The 13,003-nt window shown below is 33.2% G+C and overlaps 1 protein-coding gene across 18 annotated transcripts in view; it reads left to right on the top strand.

The window, feature by feature from the left end:
* Positions 1 to 13,003, top strand: part of LOC127410182 (triadin-like) — an 81,121-nt gene that overhangs the window by 12,416 nt on the left and 55,702 nt on the right. For 17 of the 18 annotated variants that reach the window (XM_051645290.1, XM_051645299.1, XM_051645291.1 and 14 more), the window contains 3 exons: positions 274 to 327; positions 2,774 to 2,902; positions 10,495 to 10,521. In XM_051645290.1, coding sequence (XP_051501250.1) covers positions 274 to 327; positions 2,774 to 2,902; positions 10,495 to 10,521 — 210 coding nt within the window. The remainder of the gene's footprint in view (positions 1 to 273; positions 328 to 2,773; positions 2,903 to 10,494; positions 10,522 to 13,003) is intronic. The other variant, XM_051645303.1, reaches the window with a different exon arrangement.

A 13,003-nucleotide genomic window follows, 5' to 3' on the forward strand; every position in this document is an offset into this window, starting at 1 on the left:
TTAAAGTGTTTCTTGCTCTTACTGTGCTATGTAAAATTACATTACCCTTCACACCTTCTCTGTGACTCTGTGCAGTCAGATTGTGTTTTATTTATAATGGTGGCTAAATGTGCCTGCTATAATCTCAGCTAGAGTTCTGATTAAGCTTACTGAGAAAGACTATTAATTCGGAGTGTGTAGGTGTGTGTGTGTGTATGTGTGTGTGTGTGGGGGGGGGGGGGGGATGTGTGTCACTATTCCACTCCTCTGCTTCTGTGTCTCCCATTTTAACAGGACCTCAGTCGCATCGTGTCAGGAAAACATTAAAGGAGGCAGGCAGCCTTAGAGGCAAGCTATCTTATTTCCTTTGTATACTTTCAAGTGGTGATTATTTAGTGATCTTTGAGGCCTACAGGTAGATAGTTTATCAGCTAACCACAAAACAAGAAGCAGGGTTATTGTAAGGTTATTAAAATGTGACTAGAATTAGTAGTTGTTTTATGCAGAATGATATATTTCTTTATTTTTACTTTTCAATTACCTGTAAATTTACTGTAGTTTTCCTAAATGGCATCTTCAAAAGCATTCTGAAGGGGTATATCACCCCTTTTTAATGTCAAGTTGAATGTTTTCTACATTTTTAAAGATGAAGTGTGTCATTTTTATGCAAAAAGTGACTACATTTCTCTGATCAATGGCATGGGGGGAGTGGGTGTTTGGAACAATGTAGAGCTAAACCAATAATCAGTTTTACTAATGTTTTTTTACACCTATTTACACTTTTCTGATTAATCGTTTATTTATTTTCATATTGATTTAATATCATTATATTTATTTGAAGTTGTTTGCGTATTTATATATATAGTTTTACCTGCATTAAATATTCATAGGCTAGTACTATTGTTTTTATTGTTGTAGTCTGAATAATTTGGCTACCATTGTGCAAAAAGGTATAAACAAAACAATTATTAAATATTGGTTCTGTGACTTAGTTATCTACAGAGGCCCTTAGAGGAAAGGGCGGGACTTTTATTTTTTCAGAAATAGTTTTGCGTTTCCTCACGATAAGTTTTGCGTTCCGTCGCAATACGTTTTTCATGCCCTCACAATAAATGTACCATGGTTTTACTACTGTAACCATATTTTAAACTTTATTTTCATAGTAAAACCATAGTAATAATACAGGAAAATGAAAATTATGGTAATAAAAATCATATTCTTTTGGTTTATAGGGTTTTACTACAAATACCATGGTAAAACCATAGTAAACAAAAACTTTACTATGGTTAATCCATAGTAAAACCATGGTTACTATATGGATACGATATACTGTATTCAAACCATAGCTTCTGCCAAAAAAAAAAAAAAAATAAAAAAATAAAAATAAAAACATGGTTACTTTTCAAAGTTATTACAATATTACAATATAATACAATATAAGCCATGATTTCCACTAAAAACTGTTTACTACAGTCTACAATATTACTAGTAAAATGGTTTCTGCCTAAAAAACCCACACAATTAGGATTTTTATTACCATAGTTTTCATTTTCCTGTATTATCACTATGGTTTTACAATGAATATCATGGTTAAAATATGGTTCCTGTTGTAAAACCATGGTAAATTTATTGCCTGGGCAGGCAAACTAGTGCAAGAGAACACAAACGTATTGCAAGGGGACGCAAAACTATTTCAGAAAAAAATATATCTGCCCTGTCCTCTTAGGGGCTCCATAGTTATAAGACATGTAAACAACAAGTATTGGTTATGGATATCGGTTGTAATTTTTATTTTTTTTTTAAATCAGTATCAGTCAATCTTTGGAATCCCATTAGTGGTGTAGAAATTATTCACTTCACCTTAAAATAAGCAGATATTACATGAAATATGCAAACAAAAGCTAATCTAAGCATATCTATCTATCTATCTATCTGTCTGTCTGTCTGTCTGTCTATCTGTCTATCTATCTATCTGTCTATCTATCTGTCTATCTATCTGTCTATCTATCTGTCTATCTGTCTGTCTGTCTGTCTGTCTGTCTGCCTGTCTGTCAGTCACTGTATATGTTTACAAACTGCCATTAACACTTGCTTGGGAATTTTAGAGTCAATACTGATTATAGCAGCTGGCCACTAGAATAGGTTATAATCTAATACTAATTTATTCTTACAGAAGTAGTAAACATCAGGGTGTTTTGATGCTCTAATAGAGCAGTCTGAGCAGAGTCTGTGCATGCTGTCATGTCTCTCCTGCATAATGGCTTCTAGTGCAATGACTCTGACTCGGGTCATGCTGTTTGCCTGCTGATAACTGCAGACAGAGAGGCACTACATGATGATCTGTGAAATATGATGATTATTCCTTTCGATGGACAGTGGAAAGGAGGAAAACCTAAACAGTCTACCCAAATGAAAACACATTTTACTGACTTGGCAGTTTATGTTTGTAGCTGAATACACAATCATACACATTACTTGTCAGTTGGCTGTTTTAGCTGTCATGTAGATGTGTGTTAACTCTAAGTTGTTGTTGAGTTTGTTATTTGAAGATGTCATTCATGGTTGACAGAACATTACTCGTCTAGTTTAGCTGAAAAACAAGTTTAACATATTTTGTAAGATATTGTTTCTGAGCTGTAATGTTGCAATGAAGATTTTTTAAGCTGTCTTGTTGATCATTGACAAAAAGGCTCATAGCTTTAATTAGAGCTGAATTTAAATGGCATAAAGTGAATGTATGTTGAGCTTATGGAAATGTGTGTCTCAAGATGCCCTGTCCAAAACATGCTCTTAGGGGGTATACAGCACATCAGCCCTGATCCAATGAAGGTGGTGAACGAGGCCATGGATGACTCCGATTGGATAACGTCAATCTTGACTTTTATGACTAATTTGGTAGCACCGGAAGAGGAGGAGGATGAAGGTATATTAATTTGCTGTGGCCTTAATTCCACAGTAGCAGCACTATTACATAAAGTGTTCACTGTAACATCAACTTCTCTAAAACTACAGGCTAACCCACAGCGATTTGATCTGATGAGCCATGTGTGCTAATAGGTCTTATTCTAAATTTGAGATTATGATCACTTCCGAGATATAAACCTGGTATTCATAGGATTTTCAAAGGGATTGAAGAATATGATGGATCATATTTGTGTGTATTGAACAGATACAGTTCATGATAATAAATACCATGAGCAATGTTTTTTACATTAAGCAAGATATATGCTATTTTCTGATATTATATTAGTAGATCAGTACATTCTAAATGTGTTTCAAGACAGCAATATTAAAGAATGGGTCACTATTTTACAGCTTTACATCACAAAGAAGAGTTTTGAGAAAGGAGAATGAGGAATTCTACCTGGAACTGTTGACCTTTACTCTGTGTGCTACATGTGTGTGATTCTACAAAAATAATAAAAATCAAACAAAAATGTACAACCCACATCTCTGTCTTTTCTCTCATCAAGCATTGTTGATATCTTGTACATTCTCAATAGTTTTCAGTGTATGATTCCCATAAGCTCAAACAATTCATATAGTAACTTTTATTGAAATTATTTAAGTTTAGGTTTGTTAGCTTAGCAGACACTTTTATCCAAACTGACTTGCAAGTAAGAATGCAAGCATAAACACTTGATCAAAAGTAGACCAAAATAACAGTAATGCTACTGTACCAAAGTGCTAAAACAATAAAAATAAAATAAAATAATAATAATAATAATAATTTTAGCCTATTTTAAAGATTTACGAATTTCAGTTTCATAAATTTTTAACAAAATTCAATTAATAAAACTTAAAATATTTATACTTTTGTACTGATTAAATATTACTCAATTAAATTTGATAGAATTTTGTTAGGAAATAAAAATTCGTAAATCTTAAAATGATTTTTCTGAGTGTAGTACAAGTGAAAATTTATACAGCTTGTAAAATGTTTACATAATTGCATATAATATATCAAAAATATATATAGATACTTTTAAAACAATGTTTACAAAGTGCTTTACAAAAGATATATAGGGAGATTTTGTCACTATAGGTTATAAATCTTTACAATAAATGCCACTTGTTTTTATCATTTGTAATATAATGCAAAGACATTTCTAAATTTTTAAGTGTCCAAATTCTTTCTGGGGCAACTGTATAAGCTTACGAGTTATGAAAATTATGAAGATTTTGAAAAGGTGTGGCTTCAGCCATTTTTTGCAGATTGTGATGGATTCCACTGTTTGGGTGAAGGTTGGAAGTTCATTTCCCCACTGATGGACATGTGATTTGCTTTGCAATTAAAAATAAAATAAAATAAAATAAAAAAGGCATTCTAACTATGCTTTATTTTGACAAATATATCCACTTGCCAACAAATTTGTGAGTGGCAATTAGAGAAAGAAAGCACATCAGTTGGCTAGAGTTATATTTTATGGTTTAACAATTAAATTAATGTGAGTTATAAGAGAATACTGTAGCTGATGCTATATGAACATAATTTGTGACAAACTACAAAATGAGCCCTTCAGTAGATCTAACAAAGAAAACTTGTCACTAAGGGAGTGCAGTGAATCTCAGCAAACGGCGGTCTACTTAGTGAAAAATAAGCTCTGAGACATCTTACTCGAGCCTCTTTAATTCTGGAAGCTAATGGTTCACTGTGGTCTCATTGAGCGAGGCTCATATGGCTCTGCCTTCGACCACAAATGCACTTAGAGAGGTCATAAGAAATGTTTATTAGGTGCTCTATCTTCTAGTTCTCATCCACAATTTGTATCAAGAGTAGTCTGGTAGAATTTATTTTCAATTGACATCTTTGACCTTTGAATTAAGACTTTAAAGTTATTGTTCACCCAAAAACAAAAATTCTGTTATCATTAACTCACCCTCATGTATTTAGAAACCAGAAGAACTTTAGATGCTAAAAGCAGAATGTCCAAGCTATTCTTTTCCATACAATGAAAGTTTATGTCAAGCAAGATGGTTTTCAAGGCAAGATTTATAGTGAATAGCAACTTAAATTTCAATTTGTTCCTCACAATATAGCGCAAAAGTCATATGAACTACCTTTATGCCGTTTTGTAGTGCCTTTTTGGAGCTTGACAGCCCATAGTCCCCATCCACTTTCATTATATAGAAGAGACCAGCTCGGACATTCTGCTAAACTTCCTATTTGAAGTTCCACAGATGAAAATCATACAGGTTTGGAACAACATGAGGAAGAGCAAACGATGAAAGAATATTAATTTTAGGGGGAACTATCCCTTTAAGTACTTATTTCTAGGTCAACCTGACAATTGATCAGTTTTGTCAGTTTTGGACTCTTTGGGCTTTTGAAGATCTAGGCTAGTAAATTAAAATTTGTAGGCTGTAGGTTTAGACCCAGCCCTTGAACAAGACACCTAACATAAGGTTAACAAACAAAGCTGCCATAGTTAAAGTTGACAATTTTACTGTAGAAAAATATATAGCAAATTACCTTTAGCAATTAGTAAAATCTCCAAATAAAAATAGGAAAATTAAAAAAAAAGTCCTATGAGGCAATGAATCTAAATTTTAATGACATTTACAGTTAATTAACAGTAACCACAGATCTGAAATGAATTAATGAATGCCCACAACGGCTGAAGATTAATGACCGCAGGCAATTATACAAGTGTTTTAAGATTAACATAATTGACATTAGTAGATTGTTACATTTAGTACTATAGAGCATTAAAATGATAGCTCACCCAAAAATGAAACTTTTGTCATAATTTGTTCACTTTCTTGTTGTCTTTTCAAACTCGTAGGACATTCTGCTGTCGAACACAAAAGGAGATGTTAGACAGAATATTAGCCTCAGTCACTATTCACTTTCATAAATGAAAGTGAATGGTGACCGAGGTTAAAATTCAACCTACCATACCCTTTTGTATTCTGTGGAACAGAAAAAGCAATACAGATTTGGAACAACATGAGGGTGGATAAATGACGACAGAATTTTCATTTTTGGGTGAACTATCCCTTTAAAGCCCCAGAGTTTGAAATCACCTGTCAAAAATAAAAGTACTTTGCTTTAAAAGTAAAAGGAGCTGTTGGATAACAAAATACAACTGAAGTACGCATATGCACTGTGAATGCTTTTAGAAACACAATATAGAGAGCTAGAGACTCATAATAGTGACATTGCCAACATTGCTGAAGCAATAACATGCTCGGCTAAGATTCCTCAAAAGTCACCTTGAGGTGCTTGTTTGAAATATATGCACATAGATTGACTCCCACATTGCTTTAACACATTCAGCTATCCAAGCATTCAGGTATTTAATTCTATAACATACAAACAGCATTTTATATGAATATCTCAGCTATTTACAAGCTATAATTTTCTTTCACAGCCTACGTTATAAAACAAAAACATTGTAAGCATGTAAGGCCTCATACATTATACAGTAGCTGTATTTTAGGAGTTGGGGCATTATATTGTTTGACCACAGCACAATAAAGGGCTACCATATATACAAACATAGGGTATATACAGTATAATGTACTGTATAGTTTGGTTTTTGATGCCCTACATATGTATGTGTGCACTTTTTTAGCATTTTGCTTACTAACTCATAAAGAGGAACACAAGTCCGTGACATAATTAGGAAATATTTTCAAAGAAATGGCAATGATTTTAATATAAAATATTTTAGTTCAAAATATTAACTTTATCATGCACATAACATTATTTTCTTAGAAACACAATTATATCAGATTTGTTTGAAGATTCTTTTTTTAAATTTTATTTTTTCAGTTATGGATTGCAAAATTATGGTATAATTTTGGAAGGAGGCTGTTCACTTCAGTAAAATGCAAAGAAATGTTTGCTACCCAAGCAGTGACCTTGAATCAAATAAGGTTTGCACTCAAACCAGCGTAAAAACTAGTCTTGATGTAAAACTCCTGTTTTTATATAGATACTGGCTTCATCATCAATATCATTAACAAAACAAGAATTGAACATGACACGGTGGGCTGCCTCTTTAAAGGAATGTTCCAGGTTCAATACAAATTAAGCTATATATATATATATATATATAAATTCACGGTTACAATAATGCGCTTACAATAGTAGTCAATGGGGGCCAGTCCATACATTTTAAATACACATTATTTCAAAAGTATAGCCTAATACATTATATGTCTTAACATTATTTGTGTGATAAAAATTGCTTACCAACCTTATCTGTGTTAAGTTATACTGTATCCAATATTGCAACTTCGTTGCCTTGGCAACACAACAGCGGTAAACCTGTAAGCATTTTTATCACACTAAAGTCATATTAACATGTATAATATTTAAGTCTTGTGTATATCCTTTGGAACAGTTTGTATTTTAATGTTCATGGACTGGCCCCATTCACTTTCATTGTTGGTGCCCTAATGTAACTGTGATTTCTGCTTTTTATTTTTTCAAATAAACAAAGGTCAAAAATAATTTTTTGTAGTTATTAACATTATGCCACAAATGATGTAGATTGAGCTTAACTTGAATAGAACCTGGAACATTCCTTTAATTGAGCTTTTTGAATATAGAACTAAAAAAAAAATACATTTGGATTACAACCATTAAACATTCCACACTGTAAATAATTTTTATTGTGAGATACAGTTGAAGTCAGAAGTTTACATACACTTAGGTTGAAGTCATAAAAAATAATTTTTAACCACTCCACAGATTTAATATTAGCAAACTATAGTTTTGGCAAGTAATTTAGGACATCTACTTTATGCATGACACAAGTTATTTTTCCAACAATTGTTTACAGACAGATTGTTTCACTTTTAATTGACTAAATCACAATTCCAGTGGGTCAGAAGTTTGCATTCACTAAGTTAGCTGTGCCTTTAAGCAGCTTGGAAAATTCCAGAAAATGATGTCAAGCCTTTATACAATTAGCCAGTTATTTTCTGATAGGAGGTGTACTGAATTGGAGGTGTACCTGTGGATATATTTTAAGGCCTACCTTCAAACTGAGTGCCTCTTTGCTTGATATCATGGAAAAATCAAAAGAAATCAGCCAAACAAAAATTGTGGACCTCCACAAGTCTGGTTCATCCTTGGGAACAATTTCCAAATGCCTGAAGGTACCACGTTCATCTGTACAAACAGTAGTACGCAAGTATAAACACCATGGGTCCACGCAGCCATCATACCGCTCAGGAAGGAGACGCATTCTGTCTCCTCGAGATGAACGTAGTTTGGTGATAAAAGTGTAAATCAATCCCAGAACAACAGCAAAGGACCTTGTGAAGATGCTGGAGGAAACAGGTAGACAAGTATCTATATCCACAGTAAAACGAGTCCTATGTTGACATAACCTAAAGGCTGTTCAGCAAGGAAGAAGCCAATGCTCCAAAACCACCATAAAAAAGCCAGACTACAGTGTACAAATTGCACATGGGGACAAAGTTCTTACTTTTTGGAGAAATGTCTTCTGGTCTGATGAAACAAATATTGAACTTTTTGGCCATAATGACCATCGTTATGTTTGGAGGAAAAAGGGTGAGGCTTGCAAGCCGAAGAACACCATCCCAACTATGAAGCATGGGGGTGGCAGCATCATGTTGTGGGGGTGCTTTGCTGCAGGAGGAACTGGTGCACTTCACAAAATAGATGGCATCATGAGGAAGGAAAATTATGTGGATATATTGAAGCAACATCTCAAATCATCAGCCATGAAGTTAAAGCTCGGTCGCAAATGGGACTTTCAAATGGACAATGACCCCAAGCATACCCCCAAAGTTGTTGCAAAATGGCTTAAAGACAACAAAGTCAAGGTATTAGAGTGGCCATCACAAAGCCCTGACCTCAATCCGATAGAAGATTTGTGGGCAGAACTGAAAAAGCTTGTGCGAGCAAGGAGGCCTACAAACCTGACTCAGTTACACCAGTTCTGTCTAGAGGAATGGGCCAAAATTCCAGCAACTCATTGTGAAAAGCTTGTTAAAGGCTACCCAAAATGTTTGACCCAAGTTAAACAATTTAAAGGCAATGCTACCAAATACTAACAAAGTGTATGTAAACTTCTGATCCACTGGGAATGTGGTGAAAGAAATTAAAGCTGAAATAAATCATTCTCTCTACTATTATTCTGACATTTCACATTATTAAAATAAAGTAGTGATCCTAACTGACCTAAGACAGGGAAGGTTTTCTATGATTAAATGTCAGGACTTGTGAAAAAATGAGTTTGAATGTATTTGGCTAAGGTGTATGTAAACTTCTGACTTCAACTGTACAGTCTAATTCATGGGATTTCATAAAATCATAGCCAATATATCTTCATGAATGAACTCTGCATAAAAAATGTGTCTATTTGGTTTAGTCAGCCTTAGGTGTTCCTAACTAGTAGAGCATGGTCAAGGTAATGCAATGCCAGGATAATGTGTTTAATTCACAGGGAACTCAAAAAAATCTGACAAAATGTGTACACTTTGGATAAAGTTGCTTTGGTTAAAAGTGCTTACAAAATGGATAAATATAAAAAGCACAGACAAAACACAATACAATACGCAGACATAAATGATCTGTGATTATATGTGCACACATTAAGCTGAAAAAGAGAACTTTCAGTGCCAGCCAGTTTGATGATGCTATACATGTGGATAATGTGAATTTATGAGCATACTAAAGATGCAAGTTATCAAAAGCTAAACCCAATTTCGCTCTAATCATTGCTGGCAATAAGAAATGTCATCTCAATCAAGAAAAATATTCCTCAACTACACAAAACCATCAATGTGCTCTACTCTTCACAGGAGTACCGATGGATCTATTTGCTGTTCTCACTAGAGAAAAACAGGCTCACCAGATCAAATCACTAAGCAGACAAACAAACTGATTAATTAATCAGTGTAACTGTACAAAAGTAAATGCATCACCAGGCATGCACACCGAAAAATACAGATTTGAACCTTTTTAAAAAAGGGAAAATAAATGGAGAGTTCACCGAAAAATAAAAATCCCATCATAATTTACTCAACCTCATGTCGTTCCAGACCTGTACAGCTCTCTGTCTTCTGTGGAAAACAAAAGGAGATGTCATTCAGAATGTTAGCTTCAGTCACCATCCACTTTCATTGTATGGAAAAAAGATGCAATGAAAATGAATGGTGACTGAGACTATTATGCAGCCAGACAAGTTATATGGGTTTGGAACAACATGAGTGTGAATAAATGTTGACAAAATTTCAGTTTAGGTGAACTATCCCTTTAAATGTTTGAAAGAGAGAGAGAGACTGCATTAACTAATTGCATTAATTAATGTGTGTGTGTATGTGTGTGTGTGTGTGTTTGTTAATGTTGAAGTTAGCATGTCATTATTCACAGAAGATCTTAAGGGCCATGAATAAATTGGAGACGAGCCTTTTCCATTCTCTGATCCACATTTATAATTTATTCAGCCCTCATCAATGTTTCAAAACATCTATTTTGTAGGTTTTCTCTGACACTGTCTTCTTTATTCCATCCTCCCCAAACCAATTTAGGTGAGCATCATTCAGTGAGGAGAAAAGGTTAGTATCCTACATGCTCCCTCACCAAACACTATGTGCATTTACAAAAATAGTATTTTTAATGCATAGGTTACCAATGCTTATTAACAACTTAAAAGCAATGTCACAAGATCAATCGTTAATTAAAATCCTTATGTTCAGAATGGAATACTTGCATACTACTTACTGAATACTGTGCAGTATACATTGTATATTTTCTTTCCATTTAAAAAATAAAATAAAAAATTAAGTGAAACACTAGGCATTATTTCTCAATAAGCCTTTCAAACAGTAATATGTTACATAGTTGTCACATGACTTCATCACATGGCATATTTAATTCGGAGAGTTGCATGCAGCACTGTTAAAACTGTCCTTAATTTTAAAGGTAAATAATTTTTTTTAAAAATGTTACATTAAAAAAACGTAAATTAGTTAACGGGAAGTTACATTAACATATTATAAAAATTATAATACATTTAAATGATAATACATGTAATTTTAAGGTATTAATTTTTTAGATGTAAAAAATATGATTTAACCATATAATTAATGGTAAGAATTTATATTATGTTTATCAAGAGAATACAAGTACTTTTTATAGTAAACTTTGGTTAAAATGATGGTGAAAATCAATAATCAGGCATTCCCAGAAGGCCCTGCTTGACACATCACATATCATTATATTTTATGGGAATAGTTATGTTTCTTCTTATTATTATTACCAGTTATGTACATTGTGTTGTTCTGTTTTATATTTTATGTAGTTTCGTCAATTATTCCATAATTGTAGTGTCACATGTGTTACCCTGATGGTGTTTTGTGTTTGTATAAGTGACTGTGCACTGTCTATACATGTGTATTAATTATTGGTCCTGGAAGGGTCATTCTTGATAAACTTTAAGTCATCGTGTGACCTTTTCTAGTTACTAAGGTGATTAACAATTTATTTTAAAGTAAAAAAGTAGACTTTTATAATTCCAAAAAGTTAATATATTAAGTGTATATAATTTAATAATATAAACCATAAAGTAGTGAACCATAAAATACAGTATACAGGCATCAAAATTACATCCTGTAAAGCCAAAAACTTGGTCACTGTATTTTTTACTGTAAATTTTTGGCAACCACAGTTGCCGGCACTTTACCATAAATGTAACTTTTTTATTTTAATTTTTAATTTTTATTTATTTATTTATTTATTTATTTATTTATTTTATTTTTTTACAGTGTATAATCTTGGAAATCAATACAGTTATTTTGCATTTTTGACCTAATGATGTAAAAAAATAAATAATGTTTGACAGTCCAATCCAATAATACGTAAAAAAAAAAGATCATCAAATTCATTGAGCATTGCATTGTTGGATGCAGTATTCCATGCAGGGTGCATTGTTTTGTAGTACACGTTTTAGCAAAAGTAGTGGCTATTTATGCGTACATTAAAATGTGCATTCTGTGCACAGCAAACGTAAGAGCTGTATGTTAGGCTGCTATTCCGAACATAGCCCAGGTCTTTATATACATGTAATGAGATCAATAAAAGGAGAGATAGGCAAAAGCAAAGCCTTTTGCACACCTTTTTAATCATGACTTAACTGAGCAGCATTTATCCATTTAACCCGGTCACTACTTGAGCTTTTACAAGTGACCTTGATACAGCCTTTCCTTGCGGCTGCCTTAAGTAGCTCTCAATCTCTATTTAAAGTGAGACACGATAGCACTTCTAAGATGTCAAGTGGTGTCTGGCACAAATAATGATATTCAGGGAGACGTTTTGAAAATAGATACATCACTGCTGAAATAAATAAGTATTCAAATCTCCTTGCAAAATGTTTCTCACATTAGGCCTGTGAGACTTGCAGCTGTTAATTGAAGAAGTATCAGGGGCAATATTTGTAAAGCAGTCATTAGTTCTCTGGGAGAAGATAGCAGAGGGAATATTTAGCTAAATGTGAGAATTTTAATAAAAAGCAATGAATCTAAATCAAGCTATGCCATGTTGTTAGTTCAGAAAATGTTTATAAAATTATAGACCATCGTCTGTTCTCAAAAAGGAGCACCACAAGTGCTTTCTGGCTATTACTAATGAGCTAAAAGGCAACACAAATTGATGTTCAAAACCCATTTTACCGTAATCATAAGTACTTCTCATTGAAATAGGATTTTCAACACAATTTAGAGCAGGACTTCATTTTATACATCAGGAATTGATTAAATCATGAAAAGTGGGTGTTCTATACAACAATAAAGCCAGAGCGCATAAGAGTTTGCTAAAACGTGGCTCAATAGTCATTTAAAGGAATAGTTCACCCAATATTGAACATTCTGACAATATTCACTAATGTAACTCCAAACCCATATGACTTTCTTTCCGTAAAAGTCTTCATAGGAGTGAGAAAGTCTTCTTACTTGCCATTTACAATAAATAATTTGTGACTACATAAAGCCACAGTAAATGTAATTGATATTACTCAAACGCTATTTTTTAAGTCTTTTAAAG

This window comes from Myxocyprinus asiaticus, chromosome 19, assembly GCF_019703515.2.
Source record: "Myxocyprinus asiaticus isolate MX2 ecotype Aquarium Trade chromosome 19, UBuf_Myxa_2, whole genome shotgun sequence".
Classification (NCBI taxonomy): domain Eukaryota; kingdom Metazoa; phylum Chordata; class Actinopteri; order Cypriniformes; family Catostomidae; genus Myxocyprinus; species Myxocyprinus asiaticus.